Raw genomic sequence first — 27,954 nt, 5'->3', positions numbered from 1 at the left:
AACCCCACAGTGGACGCTTAGGAAATAACCTGCTCATAGAGAAGTTTCTTCTTAACCCCAGGTAAACAGTGGGTTAGATTGCTTTAAACCCTCATGCTTCAGCTTCTATTTATATGGATCTATTTATTCTTTTGACTGACACTGAATGTTGTCACTGACCATGTAAACATCTAATTGTCTGGTGAGCTCTACAGAGCCTCTTCGCTTCCATGATGTCATGGCAAGCAATTGGTTCTACAGGTTAATGGCATATAATAAGTATTTCCAGTTATCTGTGTTGCAGGATTGGCTTATTTCTCTCTTTCTCCCCTCCCTGGATCCAGTGCACCATGCCTCAGTTTAATTTCTTCCCAGTCCACCACCTGCTGTACAATTCGTGCTTTCCAACACTGTATCTTTCCTCCTGGGGTCTGCTTTAGTAACAAGTGTATAGTTCCAATCAGTGCAAGTCTTCCATGCTTCCCTCCAGAGCTTCACCATCCTTGCAGCCCTCTGGAGTCTGGCTTACTGACAAACGTACAGTTCCATTCAATAAAAGCAAACCCACTTGTCTGGGCTTCACAGTCCTTGAGACTGTTCTGAGAGCTCAGAGGCTGGACCAGTGGGGAGAACCTCCTCCAAGGTCCTTCCCCTAACTCTGCATCTCCCTCTGACTTCAGAGTTTCTTCTTATGCAGTCTGCAAAAGCAGTCATGGGATCTCATAGCCATGTGACTCCTTCCCAGGTGGAACTGAGAGTCCTCAGAAGACCACAAGTCCTAGCACTTGAGGGACTGTAATGAGGACTGCATGGGCACATACATATGATCCAGTGCACTATTACTTTCATTGAATGGCCCTTTGCTCTTGTATTCAGAGAAATGTGCAATGATAAGCTGTATGCAGGATTTGATGACCTTGAGGGGGAAACCCTTATCAATTAATATTTAAGAAACCATTATTAATGCCAAATACCATTAGAGGCTGAGCATCCTCACTTTCTCCCATTCACCCTAGGGACAGGTACCAAGATGCCTTCTGAATGCTGTGTTTCTGCAACTAGACAGGACACAATACTTTGTCACCAAACATGGAACCACATTGTGCTATCTCTCTGCTATCTATGTACCCCTGACTTCCGGCTCTTCATGGCTGAAATAAAGGGGCATAATGTTTACATAATGGGTCTAATACCCTAACTATCCCAAAGGGAGAGCCAGTGCTGTTATCCAATTCCGTTGCATCCATGTGGGCTTCCCTATTTTTGATCCAGAGGGCTTTAAATGTTCTATGGCCTTCTGTGCATGAGCAAAGCAATTTTAGCCATTTGTGGCTTGTGACCAGAACTGATCATAGATCAGGATCTTTGGTTTCATTGGTGCTCTATTGCCACAATAACACCACTGAAATAGTGTTAATGTACAGTCAATCATGCACTATAGCATTTGTGTCCAGTTCAAGCAGTCCTGGGTCTTGCCGCTGAATGTTCTCTTGACTTTCTGCTGAAAGCTGTGGTGTTTCCAGTGCTAGACTTGGACTTGTTAGTCTTTTGCTTTCCTGTGTTCTTTAGGACCAACTCTTCATTGTTCACTCTGCACACACTCAAAAGATAACTGCAGAAATGAGCCTCCAAGAGTATGTGTTGCTAGGTGGCCGAAGAAGAAGAAATATTTAGTATCTCTGGGGTCTTCTTAGATACTTAAATAGTCTGTGTGGAACGCTTCAAATATACTACGTCATTGTTTTTGCTGGAGAATTATGAATTTAACATGGTATTTTCTTCATCTTGTAGGTATTTGTTTTTTCATTGTTGGTTTTAAAAGTACTCTTCTTGCAAATGGCTGATTCTCAGCTGGGGGACATGTGGGAACTGGCCAATTTCCAGAGACCTGGAGACCGCTGGGCCAGAGAGGAGGAAAAGATCTAGGGATACTTTGTGGTCAGGAATTTGGGTCGGAGTAAGTCCAGTCCTGTCCTGTCCTATTCTACCTACCCTTTCTGGAGGGTCTCTGTTCCGGCCTGGTCTGGATTCTTGATGTGACCCACTTCCCTGCTACTGGCTGCGAGACTTCCTGTTACCTAAAGGGAACCTAGCCATTATTCCAAAATGCTGAACAATCTGTGGTATGTGAAATGCCACCGTACAATAAAGGTACTAATGCCTTCTAGTGCTTCCTTAAAACTCCCCTCTGCTGTTATGTCTGCTGGCACTGTCCTGTAGATTGGTTAGTCGAATGGTGAACCTTGACTATTGCTTGCTATGCTAAAACAGGCAACCTTTAATGTTGCCTGGTTCTCCACCTTAATTTCCTTGTTTTGTTGTAACCTAGACGTTAAGCTCTTTGGGGCAGCATCTGCCTCTTTAATTAGTATTTGTCTACTGCTGAGCAAAGTGGGGCCTTGATCCCAGATTACGCACTACTCTGATACACACAGGATCCACTTCCATTCTTGGTTCTGTCATTGACTGTGTGTCGCCTTGGACAAGTCGCATAACCTTTCTGTGATCTTCTATAAAAAGGGAATAACAATACTTAGCCTTTGAGCTCCCTGGATAAAAAGTGCTATGTAAGTGGTAAGTATTACTCTTAGAAATAAAGGCTCTCAATGGGGCACCAGTTTTCTGCTCCTCTAACCCCATATTGGCATCAGTTATACTTATAAAATATGCACAACTAGTCCTAAAAGCACGTTAGAGTAATTTAAAGCCAAGATCAGGAATATATTTGTAGGCAGATCTATTAGCAGAACAGATAAGTACAGCTTAATTTAAATCTTTGGACACACTCTTAGTTCCATCTTTTGCTGTCTGCCAGTCTGAAAAAGACATTGTCTCCTTCCATCAACTCTTAAGCTGCTCTGTGTGTGTTTATATATGACAGTTTGAATGCTTCATGGTGGCAATACTGTAATTATAAAGGTGAACCCTGTGTATGCAGCAGCAGCAATTATCTTGGTCCTAGTCATGTTGCTACCTAGCCCTGCCCAGTTTCTCTTATTTAGTAATCTTCACATGCCCAATGAACTTTCACTTTCCTGAGAGGGTTTTTATTTCATCGTCCTACCATATGTAAAAATACATATCCTGCTTTATTATCTCTCTAGTACCTTCTCTTGTGGAGGAGGTACAAAGACTAGGCAGGTGTTAACACTGTTAGTAAAAGTGTACCCGTGCTACTGTACTAGCAATTTAAAAAAATGTATTTATTGTCTCAAAAGAACATGAAGGTTGCAAACTCATATATTAGGAAATACCAGAATTAAGCCTGCCTGGGCAATCTTTAATTAAGCCTCCTAGCATGTACGCATTATGATACAGTTTTTTTAATTACATGATGATCTATTTTCCCTCTCTTCCCAGCCCCCCCAGGATCCCTGCCTCATTCAATGCACAGGATGGATGGATGATGCTTGCTTAATGAGTATTCATGGTTTTTTTTTTTTTTAATATCCTCATAATTCAGTGGGTGGACTTTACATTACTTATTGCACACTATTTAAACCCTACTCTGAAGACAAAATTGATTTCCTCATAGGATTTTCTGTGGTGAGCACATTGTAGAGAGTCTTTGCTTTACAAACAATAGCAAGATTTTTATGTTCATAATCCTACCACTTCAGTGAACCGTGGTGCTCCTTCCATTTGACACACAAGGAATGGAGACTCAGAGATTAAGGCCAAAAGTGTCCGTTAATTTTAGGTCTCCACTAGGAGATGCAAGGGGCCTGGGTTTTTTTCAGAGCACTTTTTGTCCTATTGACTTCAAGGGCACCCTGTGACTGCTCTGTACTTCTGCAAGTCAGACCCCAGGTCTTCAAGTCAAGCACCCAGAAAATGAGAAGCACCCAATTACTGACCAGCTATGCAAAAGTTCGCTTTACAGGACGTGTCTAGCAACACACATGAGGTCTAGCAGGGGCAGGGCTAGAATCCAATTCTCCAGAGTGGCATTCTACTGCCTTAACCATGAGACCCTCTTTTCTCATACTGCCATCCCCTACCTTGTACACTACACATCTTCCAGTCTCTGCAATACCTGAAGCAGGAATCTGACAAGCAACATCATTTACTACACCATCCAGATTAATCTCCGGAGCCGGTCCAGTCTGTGCGCTGAAGGAGGCAGCAAAAATGTGATCACGCAATTAAATACTATCATAATACATATGCACAAGAAGACTGAATTAAGGTTGTATGGTCAACTTTAATTCTGGTGGTTCCTACCTTAAAGTCCTTGACTTAGCAACTTGAGTGTTCTCTTTTTAACATAGGAAATTGCATCTAACCCCTCAAGGTTTTTAAAATGCTTAAATTGAAAAAAAAACCAAATTTCATCCTATGAAACCATGTTGGACCCTCCCTTCCTCTCGCCCACCCACCCCCATGCAACAGCAGCAGAGTTGGGATTTTTAGAGCCACAGCACAGTAATCTACCACTCAAGCCAATGGAGTAATTGGTAGCAGTAGAAGGCTGGTATCTTGTGTGAGGACTTGTTGAGAGAAAGGGATAGAGAGACACTTTGCTTTTGCCAATGAGTTTCACAGCTATTTTCTAGACAGCAAAGGCCTGTAGAGACTGAGGCATAAAGGGTCCAAGTCCAGATTCTGAAAAGGATTATACTCTACTTTGATGGTTAGACCTTTCTTCTCCTGCCCCTACTCACTACCCTGGCTCTTGCCCCATCCTTAGCTCTGCTCATGGTTTCCCTCCTGCTTTTATCTTTTCTTGCACTTCAGCTCCTACCCTCCCGCCCCACATCCTCTGTATCTTTCTCCTCCGGTTCCTCACCTCTCTGCACTTGAGTCAGTAGGTGTCCTCTTTCTCCTCATCACTGACAACAGGGGCAGCATTGAAGACACAGGAGAGAGTTTCTGTGCTCTCTGCTCTTGTGACTGGGAGGAATAACTGCAGGGAAAGCCCTGCTCAGCCTGGGGATGGAGCACACTCAATCACACTATGGGCCAGGGATGGTGCCACTTAGTTCAGCCAGCACACAGGAGCTGTTAGGAGATGGAGAGTGCTCAGTGCAAATGGAATCTTCAGAAAATTTTTCTGCCCAATTCATGCATGTCTCTACTGAGCATGTGCAAAGTGAGACTTTTCCAGAGGTTTGTAACTTGGCCATATTGGTGAATTTTCAGGGGAACAGAAAAAAGCTCACTAGTGATTGATCCCCTATGCCAAGTTTCAACTCCTGGATCTACAGGCTGGAGGTGCTTGACTGTCTCAATAAAATAATTACAAGACCTGGCCATTTTAGCTGAAGCTTTCAAAAAAAAAAAAAACCAAAACACCCAGCATAGATACAAATGGTTAAAGTTTGGCAAAGTCACAAGCAACTGAAAATTGGGTCTTAAACAGAAAGTGTTGGGCAACCTTAACTATTAACCTTAACCTTAACAGTGTTGCTCCCTGTTATGCTGTACTGGTAACCAAAATGAATACACACTCTGGTCATGCCTCGCCTCTCCCACCAAAAGCTTCACAGATATCTGAGACACCTAAACAATCAGCACAAGATTAAGGTTGGAAGTCAGGGGAGTAACTCAAATTTGTTTACACTAGGAAAGAAAGTGCAGCCTAGGACTTATCCCAAATGTGCTCAGGTGAAAACTGTTAGCTAGTAAAGTCTGAGCTACTGTCAGATAGAATCCTATAACGAGGAGCTAGGAAAGCTGTATGGAACCATCATGTCCTCTAGCGTATATCAAGAGTTTTGTCCAATGCAGTTATAAATACTCCTAGTTCCAGAACTACTGGTTGCTAGGGGTCCTGCCACACTCTCTGGCTTGAAGTGGTTTCCATCATATACAACGTTTACAGTTTTGGTTGATGGCTCTCAATATCCCCACTATAAATATTGTTCCAGCCCCCCTGCAAATGGCATAAGTTTTTACCACTTCTTTTGGAGGGGGAACCTCTCACTGATTTGGAATTTTTTTCCCCTGATTTCTCAGCCTCACTTTTTCCATTAATAAACTTCATCCCATTACGCTGAGTTTATAGATTTCTAGCTTGTATTAAATCATTGCTCTCCTTGGTTGGCTTTTATAATCTTCCAGTACTAGCAGGCACTTACCATATTCCCCTTACACACCACTTGGCTGCCTGACAAGTATTTACTAGATGTGGTCTCTTTTAATCTTTCCTCAAAGATTGCTCCTTAATTTTGTTAGTTTTTCTCAAGGAAACAGCTGATCTCTCTGCTGAAGAGAGAGCAAAATGCCTTGAAAATAACAAGGCTATTCAGGAAGTCCATAATGCTGTTGCACAAGAAGGCCAATGTCAAGTAGGAGGAGGATAAAGCGAACTTCCATTTTATTCTGTTTGTCAACGTGGATGGATGCAGACAGCCCACAGAATGTGAGAGAGGAGAAGTTTGCTTTTCTGCTGTGGCTCTCTGCAAGTCTGCGTGAGATGCTGAAGAGGGAGTTGAAGGAAGGCAATCTAATAGCACATCAATAAATGCAGACTCTAAATCATTCCTTGTTTCAGAGCTTGTTAAATGCAGCTGGTTTGGCCGATTTCAACAGTTCTGCAGAGTACTTCCACCTCCAGTATACACAAGCAACATCAGAAGAACTTAAGATAAATAAGCTCAGACTCCAATATGAACTGTTCTGACAACTGTCTTAGGGCCCTGACTCTTCACATTTCAGTAAAAAATGCTTTACATGGCTTGGTTAACCTGTGCCTGTAAGTTAAGCTGTTGATTGTGATTTCCTGTACTTAATAGGATAAATAAATTGTTCTGCAGTTTAAAAAATAATTAAGTCAGGGTTTCCTACCCCAGCCTGCAGGGATCACAGCCACTGCCATTCAGACTTAAGGAGAAGTATGTCTTCAGTTCCTCCTTGCACCTCACCTTATCAGGTTGTCAAATTAGATGCTTCTGGCTTATGACGTGGCCTCCTAGCCTAAAGAACTGAGCTGAGACCAATGTGGTCACTTCATTTAGGACCTCAAAATAACTAAGGGAGTTTAGCATGTAGTGCTTGAGGGTGAACTCACTGGAATTAACTACGACTTCATGGCATTGGGAAATTCTCTTCAGAGTTTTTGGAATCCCATGAAATCTGTGAGAATGTCATGCTTGATTTTTTTTCAAAAATTCAAACTGGAATTGCACAGAATACCTTGATCCTCGCTGAGCTACACTTAGGCAAGAATTGTATAGCTTGTCATACAGATAAAGTATTGGGAATTTCATTGGGGTGCAATCCAGCACTCCTGGCACCAAGCTACCAGTGATGGCAATAGAAGTTGGTCTGAATAAGAGTTAAGGCGTATAGGAGTGTTACTTTATTTTTTTTTAAAAAGGGGAAATGAGACTAGTGTTGGGCACTTGAACCTGAAGTAACCAAACACACACCTTGTTAGGCATAAAGAGCTTAGTTACAAGGTGAAGAAAAATTGACTTTGTTTCAAAATATTAAGCCCATCTTATTTCATTAGCAAAGTGTTCCAAAGAAATCAGACATTTTAGGTCACGATTAGTCTAAAATGTTTGAGGCAGGATTTTTTTGGCATATCTGCCAAGGAAGAAAAGCCATGTTTAGCTTTAACTGAGGTTTGAGTAAACTTCAGCATGGGTTAAAAAACCTGAAATTGAAGATGCAGCTTTCACCTCATCATGCAGGTATCAGTTTTTGTTAGTTACTGTTTAACACATTGATTACTACTCTATCCAATTGGGGGGGGGGGGGGGGGAGTGCTTCATGGTGTAAGCCCAAAAGAGGATTGCTAAAGAAGAAAACAGGTCAAGGTTTTCTGACCGGAGAAGTTTAATATTGCAAACTCTTAAAAGCAAAGGGGTGTTTAGCTCTGATCAATAAAAGTATGTTCAAGATGCCTATCACTACTTTGCATTGACTGCTCTGTGGGTCCAATTCGGAGGAGCTGTCCCATTAAAATAAATGACTTGAGATTACCCAGCCCTGCTCATCAAAAACAAAAGTTTTAAACCCAGTGCACTTAATTAGAAAGCGGCACAATTTTAATTATTGAGTTGGTGTTCAAAAAAACCCAAACCAACCCCAAAAAAATCTTGTAAATCCTTTTCCAGATGACCAGGGATATTTCAATTGACTATAATTTTTAATTGCTTGACTTTTTCATTGGTGCATAGGATTTAACTCTCAGATTTTCATGTTTTATTCATCTGTCCTCTTGTTTTGAAAGAATCTACACACTACCTGAACAGCCAGCAGAGTTTCCTGTTTGCAGTGAACCTCATTTTACATGAAGCTTTATCTAAATGCAATTTTTCCAATCAGAAGATCTCTTTAGCAAGGGTATAAACTCTGCTTCCTGGAGCTATTGTACTGATTTTGGGTCCAATTCTACAGTCCCTGTTCCCATTCAGGCAAAAATTCCCTTTGATAGCAGTGGGAACTTTGAGTGGGAGCTGAATAGAGGATGCTTTATGACGAGGATTCGGTGACATCTAGAGCAATTTTGAAATCCATGTGAGTTAAGAGCACTCCAGCATCTCTTAGGGTCAGACTTGGTATGAAATACAGATTAAGGGCAGGAATTTAGGAAGAACTATGTTCAAAAAGATGGGAAGACACTAGATTTTTTTTCCCCCAGTTTTAAACATTTAATAGTGCACTTATTGATTATACTCTGTACAGACATATACCAAGTTATAAACCTTTTCCTCTTGTGTTCTCTTAAACCTTAATATGTAAAGCATATTTACACTAGAAGGAAAAAAAAATACTTGAGGTACAAACACCCAAAAGAATATCTGAGGTATAAATACAAGTATATTTTAAATTATTATCTTTATCATGCTTTACTTATGTTTGACAGTACACTGTGGGCAAGTATACATATTTGATAAAATGGTATGTACACCATATAATTTTACAAATTCAAAGTTTCAAATTGAATATAGAAGGGCTCCTTATTTATGAAGAATAATACATTTGCCATTAAAAAAAATAAAAATAATACTGACAATGGTAACAAAGTCTCAGCCACCTTGCAACTCATTCATACCCTCAGCCACAAAATACATTTTCCACTTAATACTGCATCTCTAAATCAAATCTGTACTTTATCGTAAAACCTGCATAAAGACCACCTTTTCCAGAGGACCTCTTGGTTTCCTACTGTCCATAGCATGATTGTCAGTGAGAAATATCCAAAGGTTTTTAAAAAAAATTAAATGGCTCACATTGAAGCTCTCAAAGCTTCATGTTAATGTGCAGCTTTCAGAAAGGCAGGTAAAGGAGAGAGAGAAAATCCATCTGAATCTTCCTAGTCAACTTACTCTGTCTGCTGCCCTAGGAGTCCTACCATCAGGATTCCTATGTCTACATTTTACTCTTAAACCATTAGGATATAGCGAAACATACCAAGAGCATGTACAATTATTACAACACATCCAGGAGTAAATGCAACACATATTCACTTTTAGGCAATACAACGATTTGACATTCGTGGCTTTTTTGACCACTAAAGAGGAATTTCAACGCTACTTCAATCTACATAGTTTACAAGTATATTCTGTACTGCAGTAAATTTGCTAATCACTCCTAAAAAGATCACATGGGTATGAAACAGACAGAGCAAGTCTACTATAACAATTGCTTACAGGTTAACAAATGTTAGTAACACAAAACAGGCAAGAATGAAGGATTGCTGCTGCTGGTCCATTGGGTAGTCAGAGATTCCAGGTTGAACTGTATCCAATACATTAAAATCCATTTTGTGGATCCATATCAGTGTGCCAGACACCATGCTTCTAGCTATTCCTTTCAACAATTACACTCATTCACACTTATCTCTGTGCAAACCTTTCTTTGCTTCTCTCAGTGAGAGCACATTGAAGAGTACCAGCTATTCCAGTGGATACACCAGTCCCCCAAAACATTACAAATAAAATGACATATGTACATAAAGCTAATAATCACATGGGAATGAAGTATTTTCACCCCATTCCATAATATATTTGTGTTTAGAGTTTTGCTTCTCAGAAGCAACTCAAACCATCTCGTAATCGTACAATATACAGTTTATTTTTCCTTGCATACAGTCCTCCTATATATTCCAGTCAAGGTCTATACTACAGACCTTACACAGACAGGAAGCAGCTTTAAAATGTATGGGATGGTCACAGTCCAATTCAATATATTAGTCTTCCAATTCACCACTTGCATGTCATGCTATAATCCATTCAATAGTCTTCAGTTGCTAGGAATGTGTACACTGATGATGGGTTCAATGCGTAGTTGTAGTCACCTGGATTTTACTTCTTTATTACTGAAAGAGTCTCTGATTTTAGCAACTTCAGATGCACATAGGTGTCCGAAAGACTTAGTGTACCATTCTGGCATGTGGCCCCTGTAGCATAGAGGGAAACAAAGTAAACAAGAAGCTCTATCAGCAGTACTGGTCCTTACTCAACAAAAGTATATCAAAGGCGTTCAAATGAACATCTGCTTGGCTGCAGTACTGGTTTATTCCAAAAGCCTGGTTGAACAGAACTCTACGGAAACCCCTTTTCTCTGGAGAGGTCAGTTATTAGTTTTCACTAATCCAACATCCAAATCAAACGCACACAGCTTTACCAAAGAAAACTAAGATTTCATCAGAACTTGGGCTCGATCACTAATGTAAGAAGTGTGTGAATTCAACTATTCTCTCTCAAATACTCATGCCTACTAGAAGTGAAGGGGAACAAAAACAACTAACTACATAAAGAACAGAACCACCAAAATATGTACCTGGCTTACTGAATAACTGTGTGAGATTCCACCCACAGGTTGTTGCCCTAGCATGCTTCCAGGAAGAGGAGCAGCCTGCCTGGGCTGGGGCCAAGGGGGAAGCAGCAAGCAGGAGGGGGCCTTGAGGCAGCGTGGGTGGGTGGGGCCATGTGGGGCTGTTTGGTGAGGCACAGCCTTCCTCAGCCTATGATATGAGCCGGCCATGAGTACAAATGCTGAATAATCAACCCAAAACGAACCTCCCCCCACCGCCGAGGAACTGCCGCCACCAACAAAATCTGATAGGACAAAGCGGTAGACTGTACCTTAAATCAATTCTGCACATGTAGGTGAGTTTGGATTTTCCTGACCCGCAGGGTTCAATCAGATACCTGGACAAAAGCACATTAACTCTAACACCAACCACTGGAGCACGGTCATGATCCACCGAGGAGGCTAACAGCACACAAGCTCCTTTTGATAAATTTGTCCGCCATGTTCTGTTAAAAACAAACATGAAATAATTGCCTTCCTTTTCTTACAGTAATGTGACAAGTTTCTACTAGCCTTAGAAAAACTGCTAGAATTTGCATAGTCATGTGTCTACAAACTCCCTTCTTCTGAAGTAGTGTAAACCAGATTTTTTTCTTAAGTTTTGATAGTTCTCTGTCTTAAGCCTAGTGCTGCAGTATGTGAAAGCTCACCTTAAAATCACATAGTCTCTGGCTGGGTGTGGTGCCATGCTGTTCTGGACATACTGGTATACATCTGTCTGACTGTCCAAGGTTTCAATTACTTTAGAATCCAAGAGATCTTCATCCCAAAGATGCTGCTCTTTAAGTAAACGGTTTAAAACCTCTTCAGGCACAGCAGGGACTTCAGTGGTGGCTTTCCACAGCCGGAGCGGGGGTCCTTCAGACACCTGGGAACATCAGCATAGGCTTGTCAGTACTATTACAAGTTACACTTTTCTTTCTTAATTTCTTAGTGTTGAAAAACCTACTATAAAGTGATCAAAACATAATGTCTTATTAGTCTTGTCAGAAGAAAGAAAACCTCATGCGTGAGAATAAGCTGCATGGCCCAATGGAATTGATGTGCAAACTTCCAAAGTTACTTTCTAAAGGGAGTGAACATAACTTTCAAGAGTGGTTCTGAACTGAAAAGGGAAACTGAGAATAGCACTCTGTGGTTCCATCTTTATTGCCTCTCAAATCACTTCTCGCTACCAGCTCTGCAAACTTGATCTGAGAGGCAAGAAAGCTTCTTTTCTTACAAGTAATAAAGGTTCTTGTAGGCCAAACAATACCTTCAGTTACATCTGTGAAAGTTTGTTGGCTATAGGTTTGCACAGGGGTAACTGATCCTGTCAATGAAGTTCAGTAAATATTTTGATTATGATGCACAAGGAAGTACAGAAGGCAGTGAGCTGCCTTCTAGATTGCTGGCTCTGTGGAACTAACAGGAATAAACTTACTTTTGTCCCTAAAAACAGAAGACTCACTAAGATGTGTGCGCTTTTCCCCCCCATAATCACTTTTCAGAATACAGATGCACTTTACCAATTGTTTTCTATTCTGCTGTACCCTCATCTATTAAAAGGTCTATTCTGTACCAGACTAAAACCACAGAAACCGCCAACTAAACAGGAATTGTGAACTTGGGACTCCACTGATGTACCTTCTTGAAGGCCAGCTCTGCTTGTTCTGATGTGGAATAGCTGACCCAGCCTTTGAACTTATCCTTCATCTCTTTAAGCAGATCATCCATGCAATCCTGAAGGTAACAATGATAGTCTGAGGGCTCTGTACTGTTGTTTCGCCCAAGTTCCTCCAGGCTTAAAGGCCTCAGGTCTTGCTCTGTGTAAGAATTCCGACATCTGCTCATTTCTTCAGGAATCTGGGAATTGCAGAAAGAGAATAATCCTCCTAGAACCGTTTCTTCATATTTTGAGGGAAACTGAAGGACTCAGTAGGGTCAAAGCTAACAGTTCAAAAATTCATAAACAACAGTCATCTGAACTCAGCCCCCCACTGAAGACATGCAGGATGACAATTAACACAGAGGATGAATTTAGAGATTGATTGTGTATAAATGAAAGAAGAAAAAGACAAAGAACCTGATAAAGAATGAAGGGGGAAAAAAAACCACCAGCTGTTGAAAGAAATATTTGCTACATACTTCTGCCAACTGGGATTTAAAAGCTAAATATAGTCACAACCCAGATGAGAAAAAAACAGTGAAAGACATGGAGGGGTGCATATATGTGTATATACTGCACCCAAACGATATTTAAAATGCTGCAGTTGCAAAATCAAGCACTCACGTTATGTGCCAGAATTAAAATTGCTCATGGAACCTTAATTTGATCCCCTTGTGTGCATGCATTATGATACAGTTTAATTACATGATCTAATTATTTTTACACAGGACCTCATTCCGTGCACAGAACGGATGGTGCTCACCATAGGAACAGCTACTCAATATTTCTTTTCATTGTACAATGTGTGCCCCATGCCTCATTTATTGCACACTACTCACTGTGTTCTGAACACAGAATTTTTAATAGCCTCATGGGCTTTTCTACAGCAATCACTACTATAGGATCTGAGTACTTCACGAACATTAATGAATTAATTTCATAACATCCCTATGTGGTGAAGGGGTATTATTATTCCCATTCTACAGATGAGGAAGACACTAGTTTTGAGTGCCCAATTTGAGAAGCGTGGGGCCTAATTTTTCAGAGTACTCAACTTTTTATAACAATTTACATGTTCACAGCACAGTTCCCGTTGACTTCAGTTTGCAGTTGAGTGCTCAGCACTTCTGCAAATCAGAGGCCAGGTTCTCAAGTCAGACACCCAACCATGTCCACACCGTTCCACACCCCAATGCCCCACCTGCTGGAGCTCCTCCTCCCAACTGTTGCGATTTCTAGCCCAAGGCTTATATTTAAATCATTCTCATGCTTTGGGATCTGACTCAATTTTTGAACCCTGCAGGTTGGAAAAACTGCAGTCCTCACTACCAGCATCAAACTACAACAAACTTTATTATATATAAATACATAATGTGTAAGAATGATAAGTGATGAGTAACAGCATTGATTTGTCAAGAACAAATAGCGTCAAACCAACCTAATAGGTTTCTTAGACAAGGTAACAAGCCTTGGGGATAGGGGGAAGCAGTAGTTTTGGTACATCTTGACTTGAGTAAAGTTTTTGATACGGTCTCGCATGACCATCTCATAAACAAACTAAGGAAATACAACTTAGATAGAGCTACTATAAGGTGGGTGCATAACTGGTTGGAAAACCATTCCCAGAGAGTAGTTATCAGTGGTTCACAGTCAAGATGGGTGGGGGGGGGGGGAAGAGAATAACAAGTAGGGTCCCGCAGAGATCGGATCTAGGTCGGATTTATTCAATATTTTCATCATGTTTTTATACAGTAGCACAGCATACACTTCTAAAGTTTGTGGATGATACCAAGCTGGGAGGGGTTGCAAGTGCTTTGGAGGATAGGATTAAAATTCAAATGTATCTGGACAAACTGGAGAAATGGTCTGAAGTAAATGGGAAAGGACTGCCTAGGAAGCAGTACTGCAGAAAGGGATCTGGGGGTCATAGTGGATCACAAGCTAAATGTGTCACCAATGTAACCCTGTTGTAAAAAAAAAAGCAAACATCATTCTGGGATGTATTAGCAGGAGCGTTGTAAGCAAGACACGAGAAATACTACTTCTGCTCTACTCTGTGCTGATTAGGCCTCAACTAGAGCATTGTGTCCAGTTCTGGGTGCCACATTTCAAGAAAGATGTGGACAAATTGGAGAGAGACCAGAGAACAGCAATAAAAAGGATTTAACGATATAGAAAACAGGATCTATGAGGGACCATTGAAAAAATTGGGTTTGTTTAGTCTGAAGAGAAGACAGAGGGGAGATAAAACAGTTTTAAAATACTGAAAAGGTTGTTATAAGGAGGAGGGAAGCAAATTGTTCTCTTTTAACCTCTGAGGATAGGACAAGAAGCAATGGGCTTAACTGCAGTAAGGGAGGTTTAGTTGGACATTTGGAAAAACTTCCTGTCAGGGTAGCTAAGCACTTGAATAAGTTGCCTAAGGGGGTTGTGGAATTTCCATCATTGGGGATTTTTAAGAGTAGGTTAGAAAAATACCTGTCAGGGATAGTCTAGATAATACTTAGTCCTGCCATGAGTGCAGGGGACTGGACTGGATGACCTCTCGAGGTGCCTTCCAGTCCTATGATTCTATATTGTTTTTTAAAAGGTGCTTATCTGTTTGTCTAAGAATATAGTCTGTAAACAAACTAAAGAGACTCTTGGCTCTCCATTGAGTACTTGTCTATTTTTCACAGAGCTCTTTTGATTACTGCTGAACCAATGGTGCTATTTGTTTCACAGACAGCTGTCTCACCTGGAAGAGCTTCTTGCACTCAGCAATCATATGGGCGAGGCCTTGAGTTGCAGCCAAGTTTTCATTTAAATCTTTCTGATCAGGTTTGCCCAGACTCTGTTTTCTCTGCATCACCCTAAGGAGGAGGAAAACAAACAAGTCAGTATTAATTAATGGCTTGTAAGTAAGCAGTATAACTGCACTATGTCCTGATGGCATAGACTAGAGCTGCCTAGGACAGAAAAGTTGGATGTAATGTTAAATGTTATTGATGACTTTTCTTGCTACTGCAGCTATGCCTGTTCTGTGGCAAGTCTAACCCATTGTAAACTTGTTCATAGTTGTAAATAGCCACACTGGCTGCCTAGCTGACCACCATGACCAGTTCCAGTAAAGAGAATGGAGTGTTCATAATGGGAAAACTGAGACTCCACCTCAAGCTGTGGGGATGCTGCTGACATGGCCTCAAAGGCTGGTTACCAGTCACAGTTCAATGTCTTGAAAAAAAAAAAAAAAGTTTAAATAGCACTTACCAGTCACTCCCAACTCCGGGTTGTGAATTCCACTGAGTGACAGGGCCCCTAAATGTTAGGTTCTGCAATGCTCAGCCTGACTCCCCCATGTGATTCTAGTTCCTGGTAATCTATTTGGTGACTTTTTCACTAGGGCAAAGCCTTTCCTTTCAATTAGCCCCCAGATAAGAGGAAATTGGAATAAAAACCTGTCTGTAAACACTTTGGTTCCTTGCTCTTGCTGGTGATCTGAATACCAGCATTAGAGTGTGTTTATGTATAAAATAAATGAGGAAGCAGCACTAATTGGACTATTCCATTCTGATTATGGGTAAACTGTACCACTCTCCAGTGAATGAGGGTAAATCTGTAACCAGCCAGGTCTGTTCCTCGGACCTGGTTGGTTACATATCTGACCACCTCTTCAATTTTTCTCCCAATCGCTGTTTGCAATGGAATGTCCCAATGAACTTCATAACACCCATCCATTCTTTAGCTTGACCTAAACTCTGGGAATTTAAAGTTTAATTACTTAGTCTGACATAGGATAGTGGCACAACTGAACTGAATTACCCCTGCAAGACATATGCAGTAAGGAGGCTAAAACATGCCTTCTTAATCCTCAGGGATACCTAGTGGTGTTATTTTAATACTGTTGTACAACTGCAGGAGACAAACCTTGGAGAAGAATTCTCTCTCTTGAGAGTATTTAAGTGGAAGAGGGAAGGTGCTAAACACACAGCAAGGTTTGTTGGCGTCATCTGGTTTTCCTTCACTGCAGCGGTGACATCACTCAGGAAATAAAGAAGAATCTGTAGGACCTCCCTGTTCTCATCGGGTAGAAGCATAACAGCAGCCTTGATAGCCTGGAGCCGCTGATCCTTTGGCACATCTGCATAACATTAGTAATATTCTCATCAGCTCACTGATTTTCCACACACATAAGCATGAATACATCCCAATCCAAAACTCCAGCTTCAACTATTTCACTCAAGTTTGAAAGGATTTTCTCCAGGATGCATACCAGTCACAGGGATTGCACAGAAGATTTTTTTGCTTATTGCCGTCAACTTACCTACCCCTCAGTTATTTCCTGCCTCAAGAGAAACTCAATAGTATAAAAGTTGTGCCTATACCACAGTTCGTAATAGAATTTAATTTCAAGCGCTATATCCTCCAGCAGCCCTGCTAAAAGGGCTGTTAACTGCAGAAGTCTGACTGATGATCATGGGCAGTAGCGAACATGGAAACAATGTCCCGCTAACTCAGATTCCAGCAAAAATTCTTCAGCTCTCATAAAGTTCACAAGGGAAATGCATTTAACAATCAGTGAAGCAAAAAAACACAATAAATAAATGGGTACTAAACCTTTTCAACACTGATGCCATAAAATACCAGAAAGTGCTTCACCAAACACACACAGGTCTGTTTTATTGAGTAGATCTTTCAAAGTCACAGGGTGGAAAAAGAAAAGTCACTGAGATGCAGCCCCATACCATTACACAGCTCCATGGTTACGGACAACAAACACCTTGGGCAGGAAATTTTGACTCGTGTTTTTATAAAAACAAAGTCTGAAAGAAAAAAAAAAGAAATAACCCAGGCCAGCTCTGCTTCTCAGAGTGAGTGCCAGTGAGCCACCTCCAAAAAGGCAATTTGAGGGGCTGAATCATTTGGCCTTTCCACCATCATTGGCACTGCAAAACTTTGATGACATGCTCAAGAGAAACTTGGCAGTATATCTCATCTGTAATTCTCTCACTATTAACAGCCCATTTATTTTGTATCACTTTGAGCATAAGCTAAACTGTAGGGTTTTTTTAAACTGACGTAGGTGATGATGTTAGAATGTTTTAAAGAGTACACTAAAATATCTTACATATGATCTACTGCCTTCCACCCTCAACAAGCTCAAGACATTTTACAAGTGGTGCACAGGCACAATCAGCATACAATATGCTAAGCATAATACCAAGGGGAGGGGAAATTCTGGCCATACACCAGGAAGAAAAATGTACAACTTCTAAAGGATTTTGCTGTCTATGGACAGCAGATCAAACTTCTGGCCTCGCTCACCCCCCTTTTATGGGCACAGCAGCTGCAACCCCTGCAGATCAATCCCACGGGAAGGAGAAGCAGAATAGGGGAGTGCAGTTTTTGTAGCACTGTATTAAACTTCCCCTGGCACCAGCCACTAGAAAGTATTTCTCTGCAGGGTTTGTATCCAGGGTGGTGGGACAGCCATCATTCCTCTCCACCCCATATCAGTTGGTGCTAACTGAGTCGGCATTAGCACAACCTCTTCAGCCCTGTAGAATTCCCATGGGGAGCTTTGGGGGAAGGTGGGGTGTGACGTAAGGCATTCAGCTATGGTGATGAGGGCAGTGATGAAACCTAGATGGATAGCATGAAGAGTCCCTCATAGTGCTATGCTACCATGGAGCCTAGGAGGACACCACGGGACCACAGAGGCAGCATGAAACCACAAGGTCCATGTATGCATCAACCTGGCCTCCCGAGGAGGTCAGAGGATCTAAACGTTATGACAGCTGATGCCCTCCCATTCCAAAGAAACGGTTAGGTAACAGCTCAACACAGAGGAGAATTGGGGTGTGATCTGATCATCTCTAGTATGCTAGCTGGGCGGGGGAATCTGCAAAGGGACTTCAGTTTTGCAACACTGAGCATCATGGTACCTCACTTTTAGGCATCTGGGAGGGAGAATCATAGGAACAACTGCAATCCACAAAGCCAAGTTAGGCACCTAGGCTCCCTCTACAATGAATAGGGAAAGATAAGCACTTAAGAATTCAATCCACAAAGAGTCAGCATGCCAGCTGCCAGAGCTAGCTAATTGGATATGCCAATGAGAGGTAATGTGCTAAGCCCTGCCCCTTTCTTGGAGATAGGCATGTAACTCTGCTTACTGATCCATGAACAGGAACCGGCCGCCTAGAGTCAGATGGCTGAGGTGCCTAAGATATTTCTTGCTAAACGAGTTAGGCACCTGCCTCATGCTATGCAGAATGGCTGCTGATGGCACTTGCATCAGCAGCACCACCCACCTTGTGACTTCTACGTAGTGGTTAGAGGACTTGCCTGGGACGTGGGAGACCCAGAACCAATTCCTTCCTCTGCCAGAGGGGGAGAAAGGATTTGGACAGTGGTCTCCCACCTCTCAGGGCAGTGCTCTAATCTCAGAGCTCTGGGATAGTCTTATGTGGGGCTCCTGCAATCTCTCCTGCCGAAGCTGTTCCACTGTGGAGAAACAACAAAAAAGTGATTGGAGCTGGGAGACTGGACCGGAGTCTCCCACCTTTCTAGCCCAATGACTGTTCCACTGTGGATAAATTAAATATAGTCACTGGGTTAGAGAGAGTGAAAATGACTCTCTAGGCCACTGATTAAGGGCACCCACCTTGATCTTAACCCTCCTTGAAACGGGACTGGATCAAAGTGCATTAAGTAACTAACTGCACATCAGCAGGGTCTACAAGGACAGTTTGTCTGTGGCAGGCTGGTGCGGGGTAGAGTCACACCTCAGCATGCCATGAAACAATTGTTGGTGTAGACAAGCCCCTAGGTGCCAAGTGAGTTTAGATGCCAACAGGGTTCAGCAGGAGTCTTGTGGATTGCAGTAGAGCCAACACTGGGCCTCGGGTGCCTAAAGTACCATTGTGGTTCCTACCCTAGGCACCAATAGTAGAAATGATAAAATGGCAACTGTAAGATTAAAAATGTTTTCATAAGCTTATGAGTGCTGCTGTCGGGCATAAAATGACACAAGATGAAGGAATGTCACAAGTTTGATCAATCCTGATGTAAAAGAACGTAGTAATTTTCAAAGCAAGTTTGCAAATTTCTTCAGAAAGCTCTCCTAACCCTGTATTTGCATGCCCTCACCCCACTCTCAAATGAGACATTAAGATTTAAAATAAAGTTTATCACCAACTGTGCCAGGAGAAGACAGGAAATTCCAATTCAAAGAGGCAGAGGGTTTGTATTGGTTCCAAGCATTCAGAAACAGATGAAACTGGGAGAATTTGCCAGCTACATCACCATATAACTAGAGAACCAAAAAGCAGTTTCACAAGAGGCAGGATGACAAATAATGGAGACTTCAAAAAGAAAGTAAAGTATACGATGGTATCAAATGGCATTGTTTCCAAATTCCCTAGTAGCCAACACATGTGGTGCCCAGATGAGGGATATATCTGGCAGTTCAGCCTTGTAAATTAGACATTGTAGGAGTGCATATTTGGGAATATTTCTCTGAAACCAGGGCCCAATTTTCTGTCTCACCCTGGGAATCTGAGGACTTACATTGGTAGATCTGTAAGAACGTCTCAGAGAGTTTATTGGTCATGAGCGGCTCAGGTAGATCACGAAAGTACTGCTTTACCATGTCTGCTACATCATAAGCAGACTGGCCCTCATAGTTAACGCTGTCTGTTGAGCTCTCATTCATTTGGCGCAAAGCCTGGATTCTTGACTTGACTCCAGATTTCCTGAACAGTCCAACCTACATGTGTTTGCATATTTAAAAAAAAAAAAAGAAGACATTAATCCACCAAGGAGGTGCCAATTCCTACAGTCCTATCCACTGACTTCAACGGGAATTGTGCTTGAATATGGCTAGAGTAAAAAAGAAATAAGGGCTTGAAGATCTGGCTCAAGAACAATAATCAATCAAGTGCTGGGATGGTGACAGCGTAGTGGAACGGCAGTGAAGTGAAACTAACCTGATCCAAACAGTGGCTGCGGAGGTACCGCATTGCTTGCTGAATGCTCTGTGGGAGAGGCTGCCCTGTACGCTGGACATTAATTGGCAGGGGAACTCCAAACACATTTCGGTCTTTATAATCTGGGACCTTAATCCTTTTCATAAACTTTGGTACAGCCCTATTTAAGCAGAGAGAATGAGAAGGAGAAAGCATAGCTGTTAGCACAGCATACACATCATTCCTAACCACACCCACCCACCCACCATCTTCTGGATTCCAGTAGCTGTAACATGCTAAAAAAAATAAGTGAAATAGTATTCACTCTATTAAAGTCTTTCTATGTGAAAGCCTTAGCAGTAGCACTGAAAACATTTAATCTTTTCCAGAGAGGACGGCGGGGGTAGAAATGGAGCATATCTATGTTAGGAAGGGGCTATATGTTGATTGCAAGCATTAATAGGTGGTGCTAGTCTATCAACTCCAGTACGACAAATGCTATGGGGTAGAACAAGAACCAGGATGAACTATAGTAGAGTCAAAATAAATCCCGTGGCCAACAACCCTTTATAATGTAGCTTCTTTAGGTCTCTCAAGAAAGATGGGCATGTGAACAATAACCTTTTTGTATGTCAACCACTCATTCTATAAAGCTCTCAAGCCAGGCTGACCGCCCACCCGTATGTGTAACAGCAGGAAGCTGATGTAATACATTTGAGTTTGTCAGCTAAAAATTTCAGTTCTTCAAATGACCTCTTTGAGGGACCCCCCTCCTTGCCAGGCCCCTATTTTCAATGAAAGGCCTTTCCATTTGCTTTTGACTCAGAGGAAAAATGTACCAGAGCTCAAAAGAATTATTTACTCTTGGAGTCTCAAGAGTGTTTTCTCAAATAAAAAAATCCTTTAGCGTCTGAAAGTGTTGAGATCATCTCGCTAATGAAAGAGAAAGTTAATGTAGGATACAAAACTTCAGAGGACACAACAGTGTTAGAAAACAGGGAGACTTAACTATACAATGTATTATGCTTTTGGGGGATAGCGTGTTCTACAAAAAATAAAAAGAATCAAACTTTATTACACTATAGTTAAACATGGGGCACTATTGATATATGTGTGAATAATACTTGCTTTGTCAAAAAACACGCCAGCAGAATGTGAACGAACACATTACGATCCCCACCGAGAATCTGAAGCATGCAGGGATAACCGGTCAATACTTATTTCTGTCTTTCAGAACAAACAACTTCTGTATTTAGCATGGCTCACATAATAACAGCCTTTGAACAGGAGCTACTTTGATGTTGGAGTTAAATACTCAGATTCCTGGAGAAAGCAGGAGGCCATAAGAACGAAGGGGGAAAAAAATATTGTACTTTTTGCTGCTTTAGGGTTGCACAGACTATGCAATACAGATATGGCAATAACAGGTTTTCTATTTCACTAATCTGACAAAAAAATATTGACTGGGTAACGAAAACCTGAAGCGGCTACAGGAAAACTCTGCGTTTTTTTCCAAACTTGCTGAATTTTTTTATTTTGTTTTTATAAATAACTTAACTGGATTTGGGTTTTTTGTTTAAAACAGAATGTATTCAGCATAAAAAAGGTTAGTGGTCAGATAGTGACACACTCAAAGTGATGGAAACTTACTCAGCTGAAGTGCCCTGGCATTAAATAAATGATATAAAGAAGAATACCAATGACGGAGAAAGGCAGAAGACTTTGAAGACAGTTTTCTGGTACCTTAAGATGTGCTGAAGTAGGTCTCCTTAAGTGCAAATTCTTTTAATACATGATTATTCCTTTGTGCTGTGAATGCTAGCTGGACTTTTCCCAACACAGCCAGCTCGTCTGTGTTTCATGAGCATCCGTATTGAAATGCACTCCCATGTCCCTCCCCGTTAATTGCAGCCACTCTCTGTGGCTCCCTCTTAATGAGCATCTGACACCCAATGACATTAAAACAAAGTGAAGGGTTAATGGGTTTAGTATTGTCCTCTGAGGCTAGAGCCCCCTAGGAGGGTGGCAGAATGTTAGATGCAAGTAAACAAACAGGGAAGATAGTTGGGGATTAGTGACATGTTTTCTGTATTCATTCATTACTGGCAAATCCCAAGGGTTTGAATGGTCCTTACCAGTTGAAGCCATGCTTATTGGAAGGTGTGTATTTCTCCAGGAGGGCAGTTAACTTCAAAAGAGAGTATTTCTGCAATAGGTTCATCTGTGCCACAGACTGGCTATTAATCTGTAATGACACAGAGCTCAAGCTGGGCCCGTGGGAGCTCTGAAAGCTGTGCCATCTCAGTTTATGCCTGCAGGAAAGGAGGGGAAAATAAAAAGCAATTTATTGAAGTGTCTTTGGAAGGTACATGTGGAAACCACAATGAAAGGATTCTCTCTAATGATGTGGAGAGCATATGTTCTAATGAGTGTATTTAAGAATGTGCCATTTAGAAGAACATTCCATTCCGTATTGACATTTCTGACAACATCTGGAAATTTTGACTTACCTACTACATATCAGAAACTCCTAACTCCATATATATAGTAGATAAGGCAGAATTTCAGGTATTAATGTGGGAGCACACAACCTGGGCTGATTACTGCGATGTAGTTAGTGCTATCATGGCAATTTGCACAATATGGTACGAAGGGGCACTATGATGTTCAAAATATGGCACTTCCAACAAGTTGTAAAATGAAGGATTTGACCACATAGCCATGGTCTCTTTTGTGATGCTGTTTTGGAAAGAGCAGGGATACCACCACCAGTATCCTCTCTTATTTAAAATTCTGGCAATTACATTCTACATTTCCCACACACCCCAATTTCAGCTTGACAAGTTCTTCCTCACCCACACTCAAAAAACTATTTTAATGTTGCTGGTGAAGATGACTCTGACATTGCACTGCAGAAAGAGTTGCATTTCAGTGGTGAACACAACATTTTGAATAAACAAATACACTTTTTTAAAGTGGCTTGGTTGGAAACCATTCCAGATTAAAGGTGCTATAAAAATATTATCCTCACCATTAATTTCTGAAACTGATATGTAAAAGTCACATATTTGCTTTAACCACCACAGTTACTTCTGTGCTAAGGCTTTAATTCGGTCTAATGCAGGGGAGGGCAAACTATGGCCGGAGCGCTGGATCTGGCCCATCAGGGCTTTTAATCTGGCCTGTGGGATTGCCAGCCCTGTGGCATAGTGGGACTAAGGCAAGCTCCCTGCCTGCCCTGGCCTCACACTGCTCCTGGAAGTGGCTGGCACCATGCCCCACCCCACTCCCAGGAGGTAAGTGGCGCCGGGCCGGAGCCCACACCCCAAACCTCTCCTGTACCCAGCACCCCAATCCCCTTCCCTAAGCCCCCTAACCCTTTGCTGCACCCCAAGCCCCTGCCCTGAGCCCCCTCCTGCACTCTGCACCCTAACTCCTTGCCCTGAGCCCCTTCCTGCACACCACACCTTCTCCCACACCCCGGACTCCCTCGTGCATCCCAACCCTGTGCCCCAGCCCAGCATGACCCTGCATACAACTTCTCCACGCAGATGTAGCCCTTGGGCCAAAAAGTTTGCCCACCCCTGGTCTAGTGGAAGAAGCCTGTTACTGACCTGTTGGACCGTGTCAGTGATGCACCCACCCCAGAGTCCCTTCTGTCCTGCATTCCTGAGGGCTCTTCAGTCTCAGTCAAGGAATTTCCTGTACTGTCAAGGTCACTGGGGGTTGTTCGATCATTATCTACATCAAGGTGAATCTGCTTTGGAGAGGAAGGGCATGGGGAAACAGAATCTAGTGCTGAATCGGAGTCCCCTTCATCTGAAAACTTCTCTGACCACTGGTTCACTATTCTCTGCATCCCTTTTACATGGTACAGGATATCATCCAGCTCTGGAAAGATGTCTTCATTCTCAAGGTCTGCCAGGTCACCTGTACTGGAATACAGAATTGAACCTGGTACATTGTCATAAATGCTAAGGCGGCTGCCCACTGAGCTAGAGGAGTTGCGCCTTTTCCCAGTGCTCAGTTCCTTGGAGCTTTCTGCACTGTTCTCCCTCCTGAGGGAGAGATGTCCATGTCCATGAAAGCTTCCAGTTCTCCAGTTCACTGAAGAGTTGCTCTCTGATGGGGAGAAGTTACCATTGGAGAGCGCTTTGGGAAAGGTGCCTGGCTTGTGGTCTTCAGGGATAAAAAACACAGTGTCTTCTGCAAAACTTCCCCTGTTCTTAAAGTTCTGCTCCATGACATCACTGAAGGTTGATTGGTTGAAGGGGTCAAAGCCTTCGAGGTACATTCCCACCCTTTTATTATATGCACTGAGGCTGCGTGTTCTTGTGACGGGGCTGGGTGTGCTGACAGCGCTGCTTGTCTCAGACTGACTGCCACTACTGCTGGTCTGGGTGGAATTGGAGACGCTCCTTTTTCGTACCATGGGGACGTTAATATGATTGCCATTGAGAGTAGAAATTTCCACACAGTTAAATTGTTTTAGCTTGTCCTCATCCAGGCCCTCTTTCAGGATGGGCCCACTGATAATAAGACCCAGTTTGGAAGGGGCTTTATTTTTGCCATGGTGAGAGCTCTTGATTTTCAGGCTCTCCATTCTCTTTAACAGGCTCTTCGTTTTAGACCTCGCATTCTTTTCATTAGCTTTCATGTTGAAGCTGAAGCTAGACAGCTCCTTAGGCGAGGGCAGGCTGCTGAAGGAGTCATCGTTTGTTATGAAGTTGCCTGATGAGCAAACGCTAACGACTGAGTTTGTTCTGGTGGTGGTTGCCTCACTCTGGGGGGTGACTTGGTGGCTACTGGTGCTGCTGGTGCTGTGAATGGAAGCTACCTCCTGACGCTCACTGAGGTCTGTCAGCACGCTTTCGTGGCTAGCTGCGTTCGTCAGGAGAGGAGCTTCTGGGGATGAGGGATTCAAATCTTGTTTTGGAGGGAAGACGTCAAACTCCTCAAGCCTAGACCACCTCTTGCTGTCCCTTTGAAAAGTCCATTTACCACTTATTGCACAAGGCTCATCTTCATCGGAATCTTCACTCTGCGAGCAAAGAGAGCATCCATAAGGTATAATGGCAAACTGGTAGTGATGATGGCAAAGTCCTTTCAGTAAGTATACTTAAGTGTGTGATCTTGCTATCATTTAAGTTAATATCAAGACAGCCATGGGCTTCAATTAGAGCAAGACTGGGCCTTTGAAGCCAATCATAGGTCATGATAACACATAATATGCAATATATCTTAAGACTTATTTTTTTTTAAAAATAGATGAAATATATGTTTGAAGTTCATTTCAAAGCTGTCTTGCAGACATAAAGCAAACAGACCAAATAATATAATCTGCCTTAAATTGCTCTTTTCAACAAACCCCAGTATCTCTAGGCCTTTAATTAATTGGTCACAGTGGATACCCTTGAGATCAGTGGAAATTCCTGGCATACATAAAATTTTAAACCGGAGTCAGTGAGGGGCAGGTCTCACTCTGGTCTCTCTCCAATGTTACTCTGTTGAGCGTGGCTTTGTTTATATTCCTTTGCAATTAAGAGATGCTTCTCAGACATTCTCAATTGTAGTAGCTTAACTTCTTACACATCCTTGAAGCTTAAATGGTCTTATAACTGTGACTAATGAGATAGCAAGAGAACCTATTACACTGCTACAGTTTAATGCCTCCAGGCTCTTACCTGGTCCTTTCCTCCCCCATAACCCAGCAGCTGACACTAAGATTGTCCTGTGAAGTTTCTACTTCAGATTAGCTCCAGGCAATTTTAAACATTACTTCATAGATACTGAGCAGTAAAAGCCAGCAACAGTGTGTAACACAAGTAAATTGTCAGTAACCTCTCCACTGATTATATTTGATGTATGGGCAGAGCCTGAGGGTATGTTTCAGCATTGCCGCTTAAGCCTCAATCTTTTACTGCAAGGGAATGATCTTGTATGACCACCACACTTCTTTTCCATCTACATGGAGAAGATCATATGACACACAAGTTGGAAGACCAGAACTAAAAAGAGTACTATTTTAACACACCATAGCAATACAGGATACATCTTTGGTGCTAAACAAAGAACAAAACGTAAACTTGCCAAAGTTAGTTTTCTACATAGTTAATATGTGCCAAAGTTCCAGTTTGTTTAAACTGTTTTCCTTAAGAAGACAGAAAGTACCAAACAAAAAAACCAACACCACCATAACAAAACCAAAAACCCCACAGAAGCCATTACAGATATACGTATGTACAGCACATAGAGGACACACTGCACTCTGTGGTCCGGATGCTGAAACTTAAGATTCCATTCCTGAGTGAGGAAACAATGGAGAAGTTTGCCTTGTTAATTAAACTGGGAAGTTTGCCTACAACAGGAAAATTACCTATGCCTGACAATGGGTGCCACTCAATTGGCATTGAACATGATTTGACTACAAGGGAAGTCCAAGAAAACAGTATTCATTCAGATGCACCCATTGCTGACACTGTCAGCAACAGGTAATTTTCCTCTTGTAAACAAGGCTTTAAGAGCCAAATCCTGGTCTTCATTAAGTCAACAAAAGTGGAATTTGGCCCTATATTTGTATATTACTCTACTGATGCTTGAGTCAAAACCAGAAATAGGTCCAAACCAAAACATAAGATCCAGACTTTGTAGAAAATTAGGCCCATTTTTAACACAAATCTTGATCACTCCGTTGTTAATGAGGCTCAGAAACAAGAAAGAGACCTGATTTCAGGAAACAGAAATCTTCTGGAAGTCAGAAAACTTCATTATACATTTCTTATGTGTATGCTATCACAAAATGTTATCTTTCAGAACCTTCTTTGCTACATACCACAAATGGATGGGGGGTGGGGGGCAGGGAGAAAGGAGACTGATCTTGGTAAACACCCTTAAGATTATTTGCAAGCATTCTTGTCATGAGAATGGCAGCATTGTATTGCATAAGTTTAGTCATCTTCATCTGCAGCTATTCACTTCCAGTGGACAGTCGTGACTACTGTTGACCTTTAGCAGGCAGACATGCTTTCAGACTGCTATCCAGCTGTTCAACTGAACTGAAGAGAAGTTCCTCCCCACATCTCCAAAAAACCTTTCACAATGCCTTTGCCCATCAATCAAGGACTTACGCCAGGGTATAATGTTTTATAATGCCAATTCCTTTATTTATATCTTACTATTAAAAATCAATAAGCACAACTAAACTTTTCATAAATACTATCATACCAAATCCAAACTAGAAATTCTATCATTGCTCATCTTGAATGGTAGTGGTCTTAGTTTAAGACTCACTGACTAATGAGATTGTCCTGAGCGAACAGCAGAGAAACTCTACAAACCATGCTGATTTCCTTACCAATGTGCTTCAAGCTTATTTAACAGTATTCTTCAGAGATTTTGCCTTAGTTTAGATTAGTATTTTAAACAGTGATTAAAAAGCCCCTGAGTAATGGGTCCAACTCTGCAAGCTGAGCATCTTTTGGGAAAGGTTGGGAATCCTCCGCTCCCTCTGAGCCTGCCTACATGAAAAAGCATTTTGGTGTTCTAACTGGGTTCTGAAGAGTCAGCTCAAGTTAGCTGAGATGATGATTTACTCTGGTCCATGCTGAT

The 27,954-nt window shown here is 41.9% G+C and overlaps 1 protein-coding gene across 2 annotated transcripts in view; it reads right to left on the bottom strand.

Annotated features, from left to right (window-relative positions):
* Nucleotides 1-8,532: 8,532 nt before the first annotated feature.
* LOC140910602 (rho GTPase-activating protein 7) overlaps nucleotides 8,533-27,954 on the bottom strand; it is a 152,998-nt gene continuing 133,576 nt past the window's right edge. For both annotated transcript variants that reach the window (XM_073341954.1, XM_073341955.1), the window contains 10 exons: nucleotides 23,961-25,387; nucleotides 22,482-22,658; nucleotides 20,368-20,527; nucleotides 19,949-20,147; nucleotides 16,304-16,517; nucleotides 15,135-15,249; nucleotides 12,376-12,594; nucleotides 11,400-11,617; nucleotides 11,022-11,195; nucleotides 8,533-10,333 (listed from right to left, as the gene is read on the bottom strand). In XM_073341954.1, coding sequence (XP_073198055.1) covers nucleotides 10,228-10,333; nucleotides 11,022-11,195; nucleotides 11,400-11,617; nucleotides 12,376-12,594; nucleotides 15,135-15,249; nucleotides 16,304-16,517; nucleotides 19,949-20,147; nucleotides 20,368-20,527; nucleotides 22,482-22,658; nucleotides 23,961-25,387 — 3,009 coding nt within the window. In that variant the 3' untranslated portion in view covers nucleotides 8,533-10,227. The remainder of the gene's footprint in view (nucleotides 10,334-11,021; nucleotides 11,196-11,399; nucleotides 11,618-12,375; nucleotides 12,595-15,134; nucleotides 15,250-16,303; nucleotides 16,518-19,948; nucleotides 20,148-20,367; nucleotides 20,528-22,481; nucleotides 22,659-23,960; nucleotides 25,388-27,954) is intronic.

This window comes from Lepidochelys kempii, chromosome 4, assembly GCF_965140265.1.
Source record: "Lepidochelys kempii isolate rLepKem1 chromosome 4, rLepKem1.hap2, whole genome shotgun sequence".
Taxonomy (NCBI): Eukaryota; Metazoa; Chordata; order Testudines; family Cheloniidae; genus Lepidochelys; species Lepidochelys kempii.
The sequence above is the reverse complement of the archived record's forward strand: the minus strand, read 5'-3'. Positions and strand labels throughout refer to the sequence as shown.